We start from the raw sequence: 22851 nt of genomic DNA, 5'->3' as shown, positions 1-22851 counted from the left end.
CCATGGGTCTCATGACCATTTATGTATTGTTCCAGGAACTAGAAATAAACACAAATGTGTCCTAAAGGTTAGAACTGGTGAAACTTGGGTTTCAAACTCTGTGAAGCTTTAATCTGCACTTTGTATGTGGAATGAATGGTATATTTGCTTCAGTTTTTATATTGTGGAATTATCATCTGGATTGGAGATAGCATAAATGATAAATCAAAATGCCTTCCCTTCACTTCCTCCAGCAAGTTTTACTTTAAACAACAACAACAACAACAACTCACCTTCAGAGTAGAAAGAGTGCTTTCTAAGAAGCTTTCATTTCTGGCAATATCTTTTCATAGAGAATGTATGAGTTGAAAGGGACATTTTAAAACATTTAGTCCATTTCTTTGCTTAGTGCAGGGATCTATTATTCTAATGCAATAGCCTTTGTTGGAAAAACTCCAGTAGGAGGAGTTCATGTTCCACTGTGTAATAGCTATTAACATCAAGAATTCTTCCTAATCTTCAGCTTAAACCTTCTTTCCTTTATTTTGAACCCACAAGTTTTTGCCTGCTCTCTGTTTCAATAGAGAACACATCTGTCCTTGCACATGACAAAGTCTTTTAGAAGACTTAGTTTAATCCTTTGCAAGTTAAACACGATCGATTGTACATACTGTTCTCTTCAGGGCACCCAACATTACGTTGGGCTTTTAGCTGCTGCATCAGCTACCTGCCCTTGTTGAGCTGGTGGTTCACTAAGTACTCTTACGTCCATTTTACACAGGGTGCTTCCAAACGAAGTCTACCCAAAACTCTGCCTAGGTATTTGATTTGCCTATCCAGATTCATAATGATATGCTTGTTATAGATTGTCATCCTGTTGTTGAATCTGGCCAGTGCTTTGTCCTCTAAGGAGTTAGCCAATCCTGCTAACATGATACCATTCATATATATGATAACCAGCTCTACCCTTCCATTTTCTAGATCATTTATAGAGTTGTTGAATGGCTCAGGCCTAAATATGGAGTCCTATAGCCCCCCCAGTACATTCTTCCAGGACAATGTTAAACCATTTATGAGCAAACTTTGTGTGAAGCTTTTCTACCAGTTGCAAATCCAATGAACTGAAGTATCATGTAGCCCACATTTATCCATCTTTTCTGCAAGGACACCAAGAGAGACTTACTTAAAATATTACTGAGATCTAAGTATCCATGGCATTTTTTGCTCTGTTTCCTGTTCAAGATAGATTTTTTTCTGATTGTTGAATATGTGCTGCTTGACAATCCATTCTAACACATTCTCTAATACCTTTATTATTCTATAAATATTAAAAAAAAACTTAGCTGTAGGTCCTTGAGTTATTCTCCTTTCACAACAAACCAATGACCTTCTAGACTCTTGTGTTGGATATACAAAATAAATCCTTTTTTATTATATTTTATGGTCCTCATTGGCCTCATTTGACTTTTAACTTTTCTAATTACATATCTAATGACTCTGGTTACTATATGCCTTATTAGTTATCTGTCCATGCTTCTGTTTTTATACAACCCTTTTTTGTTAATTGGATTATAAGGGAACTCACAATTCATTCATACTGGCTTTTTAAACTTTTCCAATTCTTCCTTCTCATGGAGATGGTTTATACCTGTGTTTTTAGAATCTAATTTTTCACTATTTCTGCTCCTTTTCAATTTATTCGAGGATTTCATCCCATAATTAGCTGCCCACTTTCCCGAATCAATTAAAAACAGCTTTCCTGAAATCCAAACTACCTGACTAACTTCCCCCATCTTTCATTCCTTAGATACCTTTCATTCAAATATGAGGTGGTCACTTTCTGTAAAGCTGCCTCACACCTTCAGGCCATTGACCATTTCCTCTCTGTTAGTCAGGATTAGGTCAGGAATAGTTGACCTCTGTATTTCTTCCCTCTTCTGAAAAAAATGAATTTTCTGAAAGATGAAATTTATAACCTATCAGAATTCTCCCACACCTAAATGAGTTTTCTAGCAAATGTCATGGTAGCTGAAGTCTTCAATTACCATTCTAATCTGCCCTCTTGAGAACTTTAAAAAGGCATTGTTAACTTCCTGTGCCTAGTAGATGGCCTGTAGTAAACTCCCACAATGGCAACACTTTGCTTTCTTACTGGTTTTAACCTTATCTATATACTTTCAATAGGGCTTTTATTCAAGGACAAGATTTTCTTCACATGCATATTGGATTCTTTTTTCCCCTTTTCATACAAAGTCATTCTGATTCCCCTTTTCTGTTTCTTTGGAACAGGCAGAAGATACTACAAGAAGGCACTTGTATTCTCCTCTTTTCAATCTTAACTCCCATTCTGCAAGTCTTCTGTAATAGCTATCACAGGTCATATTTGCTTTTCTGTGTGAAGATTTCTAGTTCTTCCTGTTTTCTACCTTATACTGTGCATTAATGAGGAAATTTAACTCACAGGACTCCCGGTCTGATTTGCAATTTTGCTAGTTTATTTCAGAGTAAAAAACTAAAGAGTAGTCAGCTGTTTCCTTCAATTTTAGAATAAAAAAGCTTCAAAATAAAAAAAAAATGAAGAAAGTATTAGCTGCATGCTGCATTTTTAACCCAATGTGTAACAGGACACTGGATGCTTCTGTGATAATCACACCATGGATCCACCCTGCCTGGGAGCCGCTCTGGATACAATTTTGGAGGAGGGGGAGGAGGAGTTTGAGTAGGCAGCAGAGTTGAGTGATAGCCTCAGTTGGGGCTTGGAGTGCTAGCCTGATGGAGCAGCCTCAGCTTGGTTGTTGGGACCAGCGACAGTCTGAGGCTAAGTGAGGTGAGCCACAGCTGCCGCAGGTTGGTCAGGAGGCTCCAGGCTAGGACTGAGAGCAACTGCTGCCCATTAACAATGAGGAGAAGGTGGAGTCCCACCTCCTCCTGATCCAAGGCCATGTAGAGCAGAGAGGAGACAGGCACAATGCCGCTCAGCCAGACTACTTGTGAGGAGGCAACTTTGCCTCTCTTGAAGGGCTGCACCAGCATTGCCTACTTAATCCCACCCTAAGGACTTGAGCATTGCTGGAGCAACGTGCCCAGTTCCATGCCTTGTGTGCTCAAGCCATGTATCCTGACCCATTCAACTTGTGGGCTGCTTTCCAGGACTTTGTGTGTGCCTGTGGGACTTGGATACCTAGTGACTCTTGCCCTGCTGAGTTCAGAATCTGTGCAATGGGTGGTGCTTTCTGAGAACCTTTTTAGGGGAGGGGGAGTTGAATAAACAAGAACTCTTGCTGTATGTGCATGTGTGTGTGAGGGGGACGGGGCAGCACACATTACTGGTTACTCTGGCCAACACCATGAAATTGTTGGTTGATTAAATGGGGAAATATATGCATGCATTCCATAGGGGAAAGGCAGTGTGGAACTCGATAAATATTACTACATAAACACATTAGGAATTAAGGCAAATAAAATGGTGTTTTACTTGAGTGCAGGAGACAAATGTTCTCTTCCCATTGCCTAAACCCAAAATTGGATATACTCATTAAAACTTATGCACCATGTCCTTTTGAGCACAGTTTGCAAATCCCTTTGAAATGATCTGAATAAGAATTTGAAAGGAAATTACTTTGAATTATAGGAAAAATATTTGTGATGTTTACGCATGATAAGGTTGTACTTAATCTCTAAAAGCCAAAACCATCAGTCCTCCATGGGGGGGGGGGGTGCTCCAGTGCATCCCCCCCAGTCCTTTCCCTGTCTCAACATCTTTTATTTACCAATTAAGGCTGGGTGAAATACACTACAAATATGCTGGTGGGAAAAAATAGAGCAAATTGTTTGAGGTAAGAAGAGCTACTGCTGGAGATGAAAGGAAGTAGTAGGTTGCTTTATACTTCACTTTTTCTTCATACATCTTTTCCTGACTGCAGATTGGCTCAATAAAGGCATTTTTGCATAAAAGACATTTTGCTCAATTTCCCTTACCCTATTTTAAAATTCATTTGTGTTTTGGTAAGATTTCTCTTGGCGGTTTTTTGTCAGCCTCTTTCTCTAAAGTTACTGAATTCATCATCATGGCACAAGAAAGTGCTACAGTAAACCTCATTATAGGTGATTAGGTAGACCTGTTATCAAACATCCACTTACTTGTATATTTTGAAATAAATATAGCATATGTTTTTTTTTAAATTCCATTTATATCCCGCCCTTCTCCGAAGACTCAGGGCGGCTTACAAGCTTAGCAGTAGCCTTCATTCTATGTATATGCCTGCTTATTAGGGCTTTCACACACACCCCAAGCGGCATTATTACAAAGTCAGCTTAATTGCCCCCAACAATCTGGGTCCTCATTTTACCTACCTCAGAAGGATGGAAGGCTGAGTCAACCTTGAGCCTGGTGGGATGTGAACCTGCACTAATTGCAGGCAGCTGGTGTTACTTAAGGAGGCATTAGCCCACTGCTCCACCAAGGCTCTTCAGGTTTCTGTCAAGAACATTGTGTCTTTCAAATGGTTAACTTTGTCCCTCTGATGAAGTGTGAGATTACAGTTGGAAGGAGGAAGTTACATAGAAGCTGCATGTATTCTTGTAAGAACTTGGGTTATGCACTATGTAGGCTACTTGCTTATTCAGTAATGTTCGTAGTATGAGTGACATTAAAGTGAACTGTACTATAAACTCTGTTGGTAGACCTTTATTTATCAAATCTAAATAAGCAACACCCTGGTTGGGTTCACTTCTAAGATTAAATCCTTTGTATAAATCTAAGATTGCTTGAATATATTACAGTTGACAAGGTTCTCACCCCATGCTAAGTCAAAAAGAAACAAAGCACATCATGCTTTAGTGTGGCATGGGAACTTTGCAATTGTGCCTGTAATGAGGACATAGCAAAAATGCTAAGTGATATTTTATTTAGCTTTCCTGGAATAGGGAGAATAGAGGCTCTGTTGTCTATCTCTCCAGCTAAATCTTTCTTCCAGAAATTGATGTACAACTCCATATTAAAAAAATTAAGAATGAAATTGCTTTTCTTAAGATCATACTAGATTCTTTACTACATTATACTTGTAGTGACCAGCAAACTTTGGACAAATATTGAACAAATCCTTTTTACATTTCATCAGCTTATGATATTTAATAATCATAATAATAAAGTTGGAAGGGACCTTGGAGGTCATCTAGTCCAACCCCCTGCTCAGGCAGGAAACCCTATACCATTTCAGACAAATGGCTGTCCAGTCTCTTCTTAACAACTTCCAGTGTTGGAGCATTTACAGCTTCTGGTGGCAGGTTGTTCCACTGGTTAATTGTTCTAACTGTCAGGAAGTTTCTCCTTAGTTCTAGGTTGCTTCTCTCCTTGACTAGTTTCCATCCATTGCTTCTTGTCCTGCCTTTGGGAGCTTTGGAGAATAGCTTGACTCCCTCTTCTTTGTGGCAGCCCCTGAGATATTGGAACACTGCTATCATGTCCCCCTTCGTCCTTCTCTTCATTAAACTAGACATACCCAATTCCAGCAGCTGTTCCTTATATGTTTTAGCCTCCAGTCCCCTAATCATCTTTGTTGCTCTTCTCTGTACTCTTTCTAGAGTCTCAACATCTTTTTTACATTGTGGTGACCAAAACTGGATGCAGTATTCCAGGTGTGGCCTTACCAAGGCATTGTAAATTGGTATTAATACTTCACATGATCTTGATTGTATCCCTCTGTTAATGCAGCCTAGCACTGTTTTGGCTTTTTTGGCAGCTGCAGCACACTGCTGGCTCATATTTAAGTGATTGTCCACTAGGACTCCGAGATCCCTCTCACAGTTACTACTGTTGAGCAAGGTACCCCCATACTATACCTGTACATTTGGTTTTTCTTGCCTAAATGTAGAACCTTTTTTCACCATTGAATTTCATTTTGTTAGATAGCACCCAGTGTTCAAGTCTGTCCAGATCCTCCTGTATCTTAAGCCTGTCTTCTGGAGTGTTGGCTATTCCTGCCAGCTTGGTGTCATCTGCAAATTTGATGAATTCCCCATCTATCCCTCATCCAAATTGTTGATGAAGATGTTGAAGAGCACTGGGCCCAGAACAGAGCTTGTGACTTCCTTTCTGTTTCACAAAAGTCCATATATCTACTGCCTGCTTACTTTAGTCACTAATGGAATGTTCTTCTGTTCATTTGTAACTGAATACAGGTATTACATTGGCCGTCGAATGTATATAGTGGTATCTGAGCCAGATATGATCAAATGTATCTTAGAGGATGATTTCAGAAACTTCAGGAACAGAATGGTAAGTAAGCAGATCAAACTGTTATTCCTTTTCTTTAATTCTCTGTTTCATGTCCTAATATTAGTGGTCCTGTTCTGAATGTCTCCTATGTAGAAATATAAAGAGTAGGTCTTTTCAGTGGTGGCCCTGTTCCCAGTAATATATGCCCTACAATAGTTTGCCTGGAATCTGCTTTGTTTTCTGTTAAGTGTAAAACTAAGACACTTCCATTTTCTTAGGGTTTATCATGATAATTTTAGATTTATACTATAGTATGGCATTTTTGATACATTTTTATGCTTCTAAGCCAGGGATCTTCAAACTTGGCCCTTTTATGACTTGTGGACTTCAACTCCCAGAATTCCTCAGCCAGGCACACTGGCTGAGGAATTCTGGGAGCTGAAGTCCACAAGTCATAAAAGGGCCAAGTTTGAAGACCCCTGTTCTAAGCAATTGATATCTTAAAAGAGCTGTGCTGTCTTCAATTGAAACATTTAGTTGTGACTTTAAAAGGTTTTAAAACCACACTAAGAAAACTTTTGTTTTGAAGGTGAAATGGGTGAAGTTAGGCGAGATGTTTGGCAAATAAGTCAAATAAATAAATACTTTTAAATTAAGGGGGGAAAACCTAAGCAAATAAAATAGTAAGAATACTACAAGGACCATTTGACAATTCTTGTTTTCAGTATTTCACTGATTCTTCAGTGTACGATGTAAGTTACTTTAAAGAGGGACAAACACCTCTCCAGTACTTTCCTATATTTCTTATAAATGTTTTAAATAAATAAATAAATAGGGATGGGACTATGTTATGGCTAAGAGTTTCAGCAATAAGTCCCTTGCTCAGATTTTTGCATCAACAGTGAACATTTTGGATTGGTTCAGTATCATAATTGTTTGTTTGTATTAGGATCGCAGACTGAATTAGGAATTTGAGTTATTTATTTGCTTGCTTGCTACAGTTTATACGCTGCTTAATCCAAACAAGGATTTACATACAGTAGTTTACATTACTGTTTACTTTTGGGGAAGTTAATCACACATTACCTCAATTGAAGTTTCCCTTCCCATACCCATTTGAAAAAACATACAAGTTGACTTGACTTACTAGGCCCATGTTAGGGGAAGAAAAGGAATTGGACTGTCTCACATTTTTTATCCAGATTAGTCACAGATCCTTTGTTTTCAAAAGAGGTAGATGGAGTATGATAGCATGTGAGAAAGAAATGGAAGGATCTCTATACATAAACAAAGTATATAAACTGTGAACAGTGTTTCTCCATAATGTTTTGGAGTTTAACAATTAACTTGTACATTTCTTGAAAGATTACAGAAAAGACAACACATTCATGCATGTCACAATCCACCCATAAGAATGTCTTCAAAACTCATTTGAAAGACTTTATCAAACAAATTACTTGTCAACAAATGAGAACTTGTAGAAAAGACATGGGACATCATTTCCTTGTGCAGCAATAAGATATGCAACTATCTTTTAATTTTGTTCATTGATATCTTCAGTTTGAGATGACAATACGGATCTCCACTATCTATTTTATAGCAGAGATGACAACTTTTCATTGGTTGCATTTTAATTTTGGGGAAGAATGATAGCAAGAAGTTATAATAGATGGTGTAGTGTTACAATGTTGTGATGATGTGGCATATTTACATTTATATTTCAGGCAGATTGCACATTGGGAAGGGGTTGCATGGTGGTTATTATTACTATTGAATGTATTAAAGCTATGCAAAAGCTTACACCATTTTTGCATTATTTTCATTTATGTATTCTAGTGGCAGAATTTGGATACAATGATAATGGGCTTGAAGGCTATATACAACCAATTCTTGCTTATTTCTGCTTTAATAAAATAACTTTTGGAAGCTTACATCTGTGTAGCCAATTTCTTCATGAATTTACCTCATATTTCCAACTCCTAAATTCTGTATTCAACACTGATGAAATAAATATCTGGAGACTTTAAAAAGGCCATACATGCCTTAGGCTGAAATTCCATCTCTGGCCAGTTAATAATCTCTTCATGATCCTGTCTCGTTCCCAGACTTAGCACACTTTGATGGTGTCAACACAGACAGCTTTAGGTTCAGCTATTTTCTCACTCTATGTCTGGCTACTGAATTTAATTAATATATTTAATTAACATTGACTCCTGTCCTTTTAAATTCCAAGAATTTGGGATGCATGCAATATTTAAAGACAAGCCAAAATGTGTACATCTGTTTTAAATGATTTGGGATAGGTTTTTTGTAATGAAACTTCACCCAGATTCAACCTGCAATCCTAGCTACTTCAAATAAGAAATCCAAAATAACATTTTAAAGAGAAAGGAGAAAAAAGCTCCCTTGTTCAACTTTGAGTGCACCGAAAAAAGCTACTGCTCAGTTGTTTCTCAAAAGCTCTGCGAGACGGCAATTATCCAAGGCAAGGACATAGGAGCAGTAAGCGACAATTTTTCTTTTCTTCCTCTTCCTCCTCACCATTGAATATAATTGTTTAATAAAGATGAAATCAGACATTAATACATTAATAGGAAAACAAATACCTCTTAAGGTGAGATCCACCCCCACCTCAAGATCTTACTCTGACATTTGGTCTGGGGGTATTCCATGCTGGAGATTTCCCCCCCCCCATCCCAACCCCATTATATTTCGGGTTTTATTTAATCTGTTTATTTTCATATTTATTTTTTTAACATTTTGTACTTACTTTTATAATGTTGTAAGCTACTCAGAGTCACTTGACAATGAGATGGTTAGCATATATAAATTGAATAAATAATAATAAACAAATCACTGCCTGTAGGGAAAAAAATTCCTTTCTAAGCTCTGTAGGTGCCAGCCCTTTGAGATAAGACAAGTCTGGAAATAGCCAGGCACAAGAAATACTTTAGTGATAAAGGCTATAATAATAGAAACTTGAAAGCTCACTGAATATTTACTATTCCTGGGTTCCCATCTTTTTTGTTTTTTAGTATGACTGCTTCCTTTGTATAATCTCCAATTCTGAATAGAACGTCATATACGGTAATTGTTTGATTTCAGTAGCCTTGCAAGGTTACTTATGTTCACTTATTTCTAAAATGTCCAATATAACCACCTCCTCCTCCTCCTCCTCCTTCTTTTGCAATTTTAGGTTTTCCCCAGTTTATGCTTTTTATATCCTATGTTCCAATGGCATGTATTATTTAAAACAAGGAACTCCTTTTTCAGTAATGGCACAATAAGTAAGTAAAGAAGTGTTTAGACTTCCTTACAGTTTTGGTCAAGTCATCATCTTCAGATTTCCTTACGAAAGCCTGTCATTCTTCTACAATAAAAGAAGACATATCTTTGCCATGTCTATATACTTTAACACAGTGGTCACCAACCTTTCATGCTCCATGGACCAGTAGCAGTGGCAGTGGGTGGAGATCAGGGGGGGAGGGTTTCACGTACTCAACCTAGATCCCATGCATGCACAAATGAAGCTTCGTGCACGCAGCCAATGCTTGTGTTGCCTGGTTCCCAACCAAACAGGGACCAATACAGGTCCACAAGCCAGGGGTTGGGGACCCCTGCTTTAACATCAATAAAGAGTTTGCCATTACTTTTTCCTGATTTGAATCTGGAATTCCTTCTAGAGTAGTTGGATTGTTCTTATATCCAGAGATTCCCACCTACCCTCAGCCTCACAATTTTTGGTTTCAGCCTTCCATTTTCAAATTTAGCACCAACAGTAATATTATAAGAAGCTCATAGTGAAGCCATCATTGCTGTCAGCCTCTGTAATGTTAAAGTGATAATCCCTGTTTTATATCATCTGTTTTATATAAAATACAGTCAAAATTAAGTCTTAGTCTGTGAACATAATTGTATTTCAGGCAACAGCAGATATGCAATGAGACAGAAAAAATTCAACTGAGTACATAGAAATCATTCTATGAAGCTTTGACAATTGTAAAGCTCAATAGTCTGTTTAGGTAAGAAGTACTATATTTTGAATATCACTCCAATAAACCCTCTCCAAACTTTTATTCAGAGCCTGTGTTCAGTCTACTCTGCAAACATGAAACTGCTCTCTAGCATTGTTCTTTCCTGTCCCCTCTCAGATGAAATGGAGAGAATAAAACATTAAGCTTTTTGGCTTAAATGCTGACCACAATAATACAGATCATTCTTGAAACAAAATCTCCTTGCTGTCTTTACAATTGTTTTTCCCCTCTCAGATTATAGTGAGTATAGAATCTATTACAATTTTTTTTAAAAAAAAAACAACACCCCTCATTCTTATTCTCTGTCCTCCTTCAGGGAATTTGGCATGTGTGGGACATATCTATTTTCCCTGTTTCATAACCTAATTTGAGCATTAGAATGAACATATTTCAAGTGACAGAACATTCCTTTATTTGAAAACATTGTTTGAAGGGCTGCCCGGTTTGAGTCCTTTTATAATTTTTGATAATGTATAAATGACCAGTTTTGCTTTTGAGATAAATTTAAATGCAAGTCATTTTGATTTAAGCCCACAGCAAACTTGAAAACTATGTTGGGGCTGGCTATAAATCTGTCATTTTTGTAATGCACATTTTTTTTTTCATCTGATAATTGCTCATTTGCTGAAATTCATTGAAATTATTCACTTGTCTAACTGATCTGACCTTATGAAACTAATAGGATGGCTTAAAGAAGATATAACAAAAGTCACTATTGGTTGTGATGTTTTACATATATAGTACATGCATAGAAATTTGACAGGCAAGCTCCATAAGAGTTCTTTTCCATGCAAGAGATGATCTAAATGGATTTTTTTTGTTTTTGTTTGTGCAGTTGAAGATTCATGTAACATTATTTTTTGATCCAACTTGTAGTCCTTTCTAGTTCTAGTCAATCCTATAAAACTAGAACAGATAGATTTCTAAGTGCCTCCTTGAAGTTAGGTGTGGATAAAAAGCCCTGGTTAGAAAATCTGGGCGGAGACTCAAGTCCAAGAACTGTAACCAATAAAGGGTTTCACAAAGGACTGACCATCTAAACGTGAAGGCCTAGCAAAACTTCAACAAATGTAGTCAAATGAAACAAAGATCAAAATTAGAATAAACTTCATTCTTTGAAAAATGTATGCAGGTCTTTATCAGGCTGATTCGTTTCTGCTGTTCTGTTATTTTTACAGTCAATTTCAGAAATCCTTTTTTTGACTGCTTTTACATGCATGGTGTAATATTTTTAATTTATTTAATTTATATTTATTATTTACTTTTATTTATTAAATATATATCCCACCCATCTTGCTATCACAAAAGACTCCTAACAAATCTCGAGGAACCCAAAATGCAAAAGTCCATTTTAAGATGAATGAATAATTCTGAGGTCAGCAGAAATGGAAAGCTATTCTGGCCCACTCATGTCAAATACTGGCCCTGGCTTAAATGGGTACAACTGCCAGAAATTTCACATTTAGAGACGTGTGGGAGAATAACACTACTTAACTGACATTAGCAAGACTTGGATGGGATATTAAAATAACAAACTAGGAACAATGATGAAACTGTGATAGAAAGGAATAAACATTAAGCGTTAATGCCCACAAATTAAATTGAATATGCATGCAGTTAGGATGTCTGAGTGGATTAAGGGAAGGATCTGAGAAACAGGTAACTAAAAGAAGCAGGGATTTAAAGTGTAAGATACCAGATGGAATTGTAAAAACTTCCAGAAAATTTCCCAGACATGTAGCACAAAGATTTATATTTTTAGCAGATGTTAATAGAAAAGTCAGATGACAATTCAGTGAACTTTGCTAAAAGATTTCTTTTTGTAAAAGCGCCTACAATCAGTTAGGCCTTTGTTCATGGGAAAAATGGACATAATTTGTTAAATGTAGACTTACCATAATATCTTGCATAGTTCCAAAGTGAATATCAACTCATTTTTAAAAGTAGAGGATTGAAATTATTCAATATTTACATAATACTAGAAAGAAGTATTACTAATATTTTACTAATTCATTTGAATTAATTTATAACCGTTTTCCATTAAAGGATTGACAAGGCAGCTAATAAAAAAATGTAGTTAAGATATTAGTTTTACGAAATTGGGGATACTGAAAGCTTTTTGTCTTAAGTGTAATTTCAGGGTATCTTGTCACTCATAAATGTGAATCCATATCTGTTAGACATATTTATTCTGTTTTTTAATGTTCAAATGATTTCAAGACTCATTAGTAGAAATTCATGTCATTTAAAAATATTTAAAACAATTTCTTTGCATTATGAAAAAGCACTTTGGTATTCACACTTCCCCAGATTTTGGGAAGGAAATTCATCTGTATGTATAAATGAATTAGGAAAAATTTAGTCATAAAACAATGCACAAAATCCACTGTCTTGGAAAAAATGGCATGTTTGGCAAAATGTTGTGAATATTTTAGTACTCAGTATAGAAAAAGGATGGAACAAACTTAACTAAAATTTGACACTTCTGTCCATTGTTAAGCAGGCCAAAGAAATCTTCAGTATATAGACCATCTTGGTTTCACATTTAAAAACTAGTAAGAAAGGATTTGTAAATTTCCCTAAGGAGGGAATTTCACAGGCTTGATGCCATTACAGGCCAGCAAAATCCATTATCTTACGAATTAAATTCCATTTGAGTACTGTGGTGTTTACTAGCCAACCCAGAACTAAGGAGAAATTTCCTGACAAAACAGTTAATCGGTAGGATAATTTGCCTTCTGAATTTGTGGGTGCTCTAACGCTGGAGGTTTTAAAAAAAGAGATTGGACAATCATTTGTCTGAAATGTTTATAGGGTTTCCCACTTAGAGCAAGAGATTGGACTAGAAGACCTCCAAGGTCCCTTCCAAACTTCAGTTTGGTTATTATTGCTTCCCTTCTTCTGCAGTTACCGTATTTCCCATTTGGAGCAGCTGCTGGGTTCTGCTGGTCTGTGACATGGTCTTCAATTTGTACACCTGAGTGATCACACCCATAAAAGCTGGCAGAGCCAGGATGAAGAAGTGGGTAGTATTAAAATAACAAATTTGATTTTATGTAATGTACAGTATATGTAAATATAAGTATACATTTTAATTATAAATATTTAAGATTTTCCTCTTCAGTATTAAAAAAATACAATTTAATGGCAACTATTAGAGAAGCCCTGGGGACAAGACCTAGTCTTCTGAAAATTTCAGGTTGGACACTTGTTCTCCAGAGCCCATCACAGGGGGTTCTTCCAATTCTCTGGAGAAGATTCTCAGGGCACATGAGAAGTAGGTAGAGCAGAGGTGTCAAACGGCCCACGGGCTGGATGCATCATAGCGAAACCGCACCCACCCCATTGCTGGCAATGGGAAAAAAAGCTGTGATACATTGTAACACATCACGTGACATTGGGAGTTTGACACCCTGAGCAGAGTATATATTGTAGGTATATTTACACACTGCAAGTATCTGCAGCATCTGAGATATATAAAGCAAGTAACTGAAGTTAACTTAGATTAATATACTAAGAGAACAGTTCTTAAATGATTGAAAGTACTGAAATAACATGGTAGCATTTGAGTAGGCTGCAAAACCTTAAACTAGGAAGCAGCTGTGTTGTATGATAGCATCTTCTAGTGGTCATTGCTTGTTTTTTTAATGGTTATGAAGTACCCTTGCACTTCATGCTGATGGCACAGAACATGCCACACAGCTTCCCTACTTGCCATGTCAATGGGTAAAGTGCAATAACCATGGCAGCTGTTCCTTCATGTTCCACGTGGTTCTGTGACCTTCTCACCCATACTTGTGAGTCTCTATTGCATTCCTCTTTCCAAAAGACTGAAGCTGAGAAGTGGGGAAGAGTTTAAATACTTACCTTTGTCCCACTTTTGCTTCCTTCATCTGCTTTCCAACAGGTTGATCATTTTTCTGTTAATTTGTTTTACCAGAACCAAAAATAAAAATAGATTTCAGGGTAATCTGTTGATCAATCTGATGAGGAAGAGATTCAGGTTTTAAACTACAGCCTCCTGTACCTTTGTGGGCAACTCTCAGATTGTATCACCATATTTACTTGCTTTAGCTTTGCCAGATCTTCAGACAAATTTCCTTTGAATATTCTTCAGAAGAGCATTTTTCAATTATGATTTTTTGAGGGCCTAGATTAATTATGTGTACAGTATTTGCAGCAGGCCTGGAAGGAAGCTATGGATCCAGACAGCAGTGAGATTTCCTGCACGTGTGTCCACTTTATAAAGACAACTAAATAGAACAGAGTGTCAATTTCCTGCAGAATTAAATATATTCTTTTTTATCCACTTTATTACTAGGTATGCAATATAGGTATTCCTTAATATACAACCACAATTGAGTCAAAAATGTATGTTTGCTAAGTAAGAAATTTTATGACTTTTCTCGCTACATTTGTTAAGTGAATCACGGCAGTTGTTAAATTAGTAACACGGTTGTTAAGTGAATCTGGCTTCCCCATTGACTTTGCTTGTCAGAAGGTCGCAAAAGTTGATCATGTGACCCTGGGACACTGTGACCATCATAAATGTGAGTCAGTTTTCAAGCATCCAAGTGTAAATCACATGATGATGGCAATACTGCAAAGGTCATAAGTGTGAAAAATGTTTTTTTCAGTGCTGTTGTAATTCTGAAGAGTCACTAAGCAAACTGTTGTAAGTCAAGGTCTACCTGTAATGGCCTCATCTTTTTCTACTTAACATACACAGGAATTAAACTGGATTCTGGACCCAATTTTTTTTAATGTGATTTATAAGGCCATCCAATCACCAGAGTACCTTGGCAGCTAACAAAGCAATAATGAACAAAAATAAAAATATACAAATATTAATATGTATTACCTAATTAATGTAGATTTCAACCATGAAACACACTAAAGTTTGGAGACAAAATAAGCATTAGTATTAGCTCATTCTAACAAAGTCAAGTTAATTTATATTTAGATTAACCTAAATATTTGCTGCGAATCGTAAGTAGCTATTCAAATGGTGTTCACCTGTTATAGGTAGGGCTCTTTGTGAATACTTCAATGTACTAAACATTGAACATGTTCAGACTTTTCCCTTTGTAACTCCTATTCCTTTAAAAAAATTACAATAAAAGATGAACAGTAGTAATAATATAGTTGGATTTTGATTGCCTGCTTTCCACTAATTCTAGCCAGATGTCTTTGTCAGAGGCACATTTTTCCCAAACCCCCACTATCCTTAATTAAATAGTGTGCATTCAAGCAGTTGTATGAACTTTCATGGTTTCTTGTATTAATAATAAGAGGATAGGTAGATCAAGGAGCCAGTTGCGGTACTTGGCAAAGGTATTTAATCTTTTCCCTGAAATTATTTTTTCTTTTGAATTAATAAAAAAGGGAGGGAGAGGAGGATCCATTTAGCCAGAAGATATTAATGAATCAAACTTCCTGCTTAGGGGGAAAATCAAACTTAAACTATCCCCAACAAATGGGTGACTAGTTCCACTACTAAGCTGTTCCTAGTGTTAGTATGTTTTCCTTAACATTCAACCATCATTTGTCTACTTGTGTATTATGATACATTAGTATCGTATGAAACTGACTACAGATTGTTGTGCCAAATATATGCTTTTGCACTGATCACCAACCATAATACAGATAGTCCTTAATTTACAACTATTCATTTAGTGAACCTTCAAAGTTACAAGGCACTGGAAAAAGTGACTTATGGCTGGTCCTTGTACTTATAACCTTTGCAGCGTTCCCCACAGTTACACGATTACAATCCAGGCACTTAGCAATCGGCATGTATTTATGACAGTTGCAGTATCACGGGGGGGGGGGTCATGTGATCACCCTTTGCGGCCTTCCCAGGCTTCTGAGAAGAAAGTCAGTGGGGAAAGCCAGATTCACTGAACCACAGTATGGTTCACTTATCAACTGATTCGCTTGACAACCATGGCAAAAAATAGTTGTAAAATTGGGCTCGACTCACTTAACAACTGCCTTGCTTAATAACAGTTATTCTGGTCCCAGTTGTCATCATAAATTGAGGACCACTTCTGAAGTATTAATTTTATTTCATATGTGTTATGTCACTCTCATTTTAATGCCCCACTGAAATACTATTGTTTTGGTTTCACTCTTTTGGTTCTTATTTTATGGATATTTTAACCAATGTTTCTATTGGTATAAAATAACAGTAGCAAGCTCTATGATGACCAATTTGGTGCAGCTATGGAGAAATAGCCCAAGAGACAAACCCAGGACTTTAAACTTTGGACGAAAGTTGTTGAAGGTTTTGTACACTGTGGAACTTAGACATATGTTTCTGCATGTATTATTTCCATCTCTTAGAAAGCCTTCAAATTAATTCACAATCATTGAATTACTTTGGGAAAACTAAATCTTTGGTTATATCCTTCCAACTAAAATAAGTGCTTGAAGATGCTTATTGTAAAGGAAGGTGCTCACATTTTGAAAGAAGTTCTGATAGTTAATCAAGACTTTTGATGTCTTAATATTTCCAGGAAGATACAGATGTAAGAATCTATATGTCAGGGGTCCCCAGCCCCCCGGCTGCAGAACAGGGCCACGGAAGCAGCGGGTGAGCTCACACAAGCACTCACACATCCACACTTGCACGAGCAGCAGGCACCCATGTGCGTGCATGCGCAAACTTGCAAGCTTTATATATATATAAATTTATATATATATAAAGCTTGCAAGTTTGCGCATGCACGCACATGGGTGCCTGCTGCTCGTGCAAGTGTGGATGTGTGAGTGCTTGTGTGTGCCTGGGTGAAAAGTATTTATGTTTAAGTTTCAAGGAAAAGAATTATAAGAGTGACTCCAGCAAACTAATTTTTGTCCAACAAAATTAGTTACAGTTAAATCATACAAAAGCAGTGGAATGAAACATTCTTTTTTTAAAATTAAGTTTTTCAGTTTGTTTAGTGTGTTTTACTTTTTCCAAACTTACAAAGGATCACAGTCCTGCTTATTTCGATCCCTACTGTCAGGGATTGTTTCTAATGAATTTAATTGCGCTTGAGTTTTCTAAACTGTGACCTGCAAATTTAATGTTCTCTGGATTGTTCTCCACTTATGTATAAAGCTGTAATGCTTTTTGAAGCATTTAACTACCAGAAAGCAAGGAAAGGCAAAATGGAGTAATTCTTGCTCTAATTGTCAGTATCCCTAATTCTGCCGTGACAGCAGATAGTAAATGTAAAAGCAATGTTCCTATACACTATTTATTAATTGAACCCCAACATTACATTTCCAAAGTAATTAGATAAGGGCTTAATTTTAAAGTGCTTGATATATATTCATTCCCCTATCCAAGTAACAGAATATTAATTGCACAAATATTACACAGAATTAAGTATATATCTTTATAGTTGCGTCAATGACTAGATGGAGCTTATTCAGATGTGGCTAAAGTATTTTTCCCAAATACCGTCATCCCAGTTTGCTCTGAAATAAGTTGAAACTGACACTGACTGAATGGCATCATCATTCTTTTTTATTTAATCCAGTGTTTTTCAACCTTGGCAACTTTTAAGATGTGTGGACTTCAATTCCCAGAATCCCCTAGCCAGCATGCACATTTACTATAAGGTAACATAGTCCACATCCACACTAAACCACAAAAAACTAAACAGATTTATTTTTGTTCTGCAAATGAGAACTTTGAGGACTTTAAATGGATTGCTTAAATGGCTTCTGTGAACCATTCATTGCGATGTGTGAATCTATGTGACGTGTAACTTATTCAGCAAAGCATGGTTGAGAAGTCATCGTTTTAATATGTGAATCCAATCTATGTGACAATGGGACATATAATGGTTCCTGGTACTAAACTCTGAATATTTTAAATATATTAGGTTCAGCCATAATATAGACTGAATTCTTGCAAATTCTAATTCCTTCTCTGTTTTTTATTTGTAGATGATTGGTGCATACTGTATTTCTCTTGAACTCATAGAAAACAATGATTCATTTTAATGAACATTTCTCCTAATATATATGCATTCAGTTTTCACAACAAATTCTTCTAATGCAAGGCATTTTTACACATTTCTCATCTTGCATTTTGTTGATTAATTACATATTAATTGATCAAATAATTAACTGAAATAATTTGTCATGAATGGTGACTAATCATGCTTCAAATGGTAACTAAATTTTAGTTCTTGTGTTGACTAGAATTGCAAAATCAGATAAATGCATGTGATTTTAAATAAATCTTGGATGGATTTCTTTCCCATATATGCTTCCAGAGCCACATATTTATATTGACTAACTCATGTGAATTGGTCTGAACTGAATTAAAACGTATTCCTTAAGCTCACTTCAGTGGTACTTCCTTTTGTATCCCATGTATTTCTTACAGTAAAAAGAAGCCTAAACTCAGGAAGATTCCAAATAATTTTTAATACTATTAAAATTTTATCTGCCACTCATATATTAACAGCCAGTTGTTATTGCTACTTCTTATATTCTACTTTTCAACCTTCAAACTGGCCTTGAAAATAAATATTTAAAATTGCATATTGTTGTGTGACACACTTGGTAATTTGCTATTTCTGCCTTACATTTCTACTGAGGTAGTTATAAGAGTTGACAGCATCTATATCACAACATCTTCACCGGATGTTGCCACCCACAGATGACTTAGAAGAGAAAGAGTTTTCCATTTAGTGGTGCTTCTGGTCTATGGAATGGACTCTTTCTGGAATAGAGATAACAGACTTTCAATGTGACTCTTGGAGATCACCAGTTGTTACCACATTGTAATTCTCAATGTGCATCAAGAGGGAAAATCTTACATATTCCACGAGAACGTGCATATTATTATTGTTTGAACAGATTAAAATAACACCATACTTTACGTTGTTTCGAATCCATCTTACATATTTTGGAGAAGAGCCACAGTTGGGTTTAAACCTCAGCCTGGAAAAAGTTGTGCGTTTCTGTTCTAGAGACATCTGTGAACGTCTTTGCTGTATTTACTTGAATGTCAGACTGGGACCTTGCTTTTCTATCAGGCATCTCATCTTTAATATTGTATTCGTTTTATTAGTGGGGTTTTAATATTGTTTAACAGTTTTATTATCATCTTGGTTTCTCTTTGTTTTTTCTTTTTTTATATATTTCTAAAAATGTAATGTTGGGCAGCATATTAAACCAAATGCGTTAATAGAATCCAAATAAACAATTTATTAAAATCAGCAATGTATAAAACAGTTAAAATGAGCAGCTGAGACATCTCAAATTACCAATTAAAAGCTGACAGAATAAAATATGCTCTGGTGCAGATAGGGGAGGGACTCTGATAAATTTTAGTTGACTACATATTCAGAGCCAAGGCATACTCAATACAAGACAAAAGAGCTTTTCTCTCTACACATACCTATGTTACTTGTTTCTGTAAACTTTCTTGTGCTCATCCTTGATAACTGGGAAAAGGGAGGGACAAATTTTTCTGTCAGTTATCTACTATATACTCGGTAGAATTGTTGACTACATTCTCAGGGTGGTACTTTGGCAGCAAATTGCCATACAGATTGATGGACCAACAATATAATCAGCATTATTCATTCAATATTCACACATATGGGATGGCAGAATTTTTAGAGCAACTCCATGCATTAGGGTCATGGCACTATAGCAGGGGTGTCAACTCAGTTTCATTGTGGCATCAGCATTGTGGTGCCCTCAGGGGGGCTGGGTGCGCTTGGCCCACTGGGTGGGCATGGCTGCAGTGGTCACAGCTGACTGGGTGGGCGTGTCCACCTCGACATTGCTTGAGGGGGCAGAGTAGGTTGGGGGAGATCCAGTGGGTCTCTGGTGAGTTGGGCATGGGCAGGAGGTTCATCCTGTGGGGTGAGACGAGGTGAGGCAGGGTCCGGAGTGGCTGCTGCCTGACACCATTGGCCCCCGCACACAGAGGCCAGCAAGTGCATGGGGGCCAACGGTGTCCATCAGCAGCCACAGCCTGCCGGCTGCCTTTTTCATGCTGGGCAGGCCTGCAGGTCTGGGCAGCAGCCTAATGGACCTGCATGAGTGGCTGGTGGCCGCGGCTGGAATGGGTACCAAGCTGTACGAGGGGAATGCATTCCACCCACAGACCACAGGCAAAACCCGTGAGGGGGCTGAGGAGATGACCAGTGGTGACCTGCTCTCCAACCAAAATGAGATGGGATGGAGTAGGCGTGTCTGGCGGTCTGCATCACATGCCGCCGACTCCAACTCCACGTGCTGCCAGTGCTACCACAGCGCTGCTGCTGGAGGGCCAGCCTGTTATTCACAACCGGCTATGCAGCCCCTGCTGCAGATGCCGTCAGCCCCCATGCACTCACCACCTCCTCTGTGTGCGCCTTGGCTGCTGAGCTCGCCGGTGGGGGCCAGTCCCTCACCATCTCTGGGGCATCCCCGGGGGCCAAATATCGGCCAATCATGGGCTGGATCTGGCCTGCAGGCCTTGTGTTTGGCATGTCTGGGCTATAGCAAAGCTTAATCTGCTGATTTGCAGCTGGATGTGGTATAGGATGCTGTTTCTGTCAGCTTTTCTGGGCCTTCTTGCAATCACGATAACACCCAGTCTTTTTTCCGTAATATATTGCATGTTACTATTGAGTTATTAAAATCTCTTAACTGTAATATTAGGATATACCTTGCATGAAAACACAGGCAAAAGAAACTGTATCCTCATTCAACAAACATATCCTGGGAGCCAGCGAGTCTCCTTGCTCTTAAAAGCAGGAAGAAAAGCCTTGATGTTAAAATACTTTTTAGCTGTGTCACGCTCATTATGATGAAAATGTCAGCAACTTAGGAAACACTTATTCAAACAAAGACTGGTAAGCAGACTTCTGAAGCAACCCTCAGTTAGAAAAGCATTTTAATTATGTGCTTAACTCCCATTAGTTTCAGCAGGGCATGAAGAGTTGTTTAAAGCTAAGCATTTGTTGGAATGGGCTGGAGGACATCCAAAACATCTGGATAATCAGAGGTTTTGGAGTGCTGTTTATAATGCCATATGGTCTCAAGAGAAACATTTAGAGAAGTTGAACGAGAACTTCTTGTAGTTTTTGTTCATAGTTTTTATTCTCACTTCACCCCTTTCTTTTATTCTGGCCCTTCCCACACAGTTCTAGCAGTGCATCTGCTTATAGCCCTCGCCCTCCAAAAAGATATGCACATTTCAGATCATAGTATTTCCACCACAGATTTTACTTTTTGATCCACCAGAAATGTAGTGAAGCAGATCTGTTTTCATCTTTATTTTTCAGCACCTCTCAAATGAGGAGGATCTCTTAGCAGATTCCTCACATGATCTTGAGCATTCTTTTGGCAAGCCATGCTGGATTTTATGACAGGATAGGGAGAACTATCATGTGCGCACAACTTGCTATGAAGATAAATATAGACTGGTCTTTCTGTCACACAAAAGTTGATCTGAGGCCGTCTTGCATATAATATTTCTTAAGGATCAATCTAAGGTTTTTAAAGGGTACATCTAAATGACCAAATGAAATGTGAACAACAGGCATTTCATGTATGCTTGACAGAAACTATTGCTAGGTTGGCCAAACTTAAAAATTACTCTGCTTGTGAAAAAGTATATGTACTGCTAGAGTTAGTGATAGTGTGCCATTTTATTTCATTGTTCATTTTTGAAATACCTCTCTACTAACATGGTAAAACCACAAATAGTAAATATATGCCTACAAAATGCAGTAGCTGCACTTTGTGATAATGGGGAGACAACAAGTGATGTAGTATTCATTATTATGAATGAGTATTGATGTATTAAATTTATTTGCTACCCATCTCTTTTCAAAGTGACTCTGGGTACCTTAGAGTATGAAAACATTAAAACTATCAGAGATGTTATTCCTTAGTCCTCCTCCTCCTCCTCCTCTTCCTCTCTCTTCTGAGGAAGATAAAGTGAGAAAGTGCTGCTCTTTGGCCTTGTAAAGCAGAAGTGAGGAACTATGGCCCTTTTATGACTTGTGGACTTCAACTCCCAGAATTTCTGAGTCAGCCATTCTGTCTCAGGAATTCTGGGAGTTGAAGTCCACAAGTCATAAAAGGGCCATAGTTCCTCACTTCTGCTGTAGTGAGGTCCCCAAGCCCCAGTCCATGGACCAGTACCGGGCTGTGGCATGCCAGCAATTGGTCCACACAAACAAGCAAAGCCCCATCCATGAGATGTAGGCAGCACACAAAACCACGAACCCTCCGGTCCACAGAAAAGCCTCTTTCCATGAAACCGGTCCCTGGTGCCCAAAAGGTTGGGGACCTCTGCTGTAGAGGATGAACACTGTTTTTCTCCCTAAACTATTGAGAGCATGACTTCAGGGATATTTACTTTTCAGCACCTTGGCACCTATTTTTGCACCCTCCAGGCCAAAAATCTTTAATCCAGCATTTTTCGAGGGGTGGGGGCAGACAGAAGTTTTAGGATATGTTCAAATTTTAGAGGTGTATTCTTTTTTGTTGGAAAACAATTGGAAATTATGCTGCTATCTCTTATAGTTTGTTGTCTGAGTTTGTTAGAAGAAAGATGGTTGAGAACTGTAAACAGCTAACTGTTGTGTTCTGTAAATGCTTTTGCTGGAA

At 37.6% G+C, this 22851-nt stretch overlaps 1 protein-coding gene across 1 annotated transcript in view; it reads left to right on the top strand.

Annotated features, from left to right (window-relative positions):
- Window positions 1-22851, top strand: part of TBXAS1 (thromboxane A synthase 1) — a 251158-nt gene that overhangs the window by 115729 nt on the left and 112578 nt on the right. Inside the window, exon 5 of the mRNA XM_081331580.1 lies at window positions 6160-6256. Coding sequence (XP_081187706.1) covers window positions 6160-6256 — 97 coding nt within the window. The remainder of the gene's footprint in view (window positions 1-6159; window positions 6257-22851) is intronic.

This window comes from Vipera berus, assembly GCF_964194415.1.
Source record: "Vipera berus genome assembly, chromosome: 6".
NCBI lineage: Eukaryota > Metazoa > Chordata > Lepidosauria > Squamata > Viperidae > Vipera > Vipera berus.
Note: the sequence above shows the minus strand (reverse complement) of the source record. Positions and strands in the feature narration are given on the sequence as shown.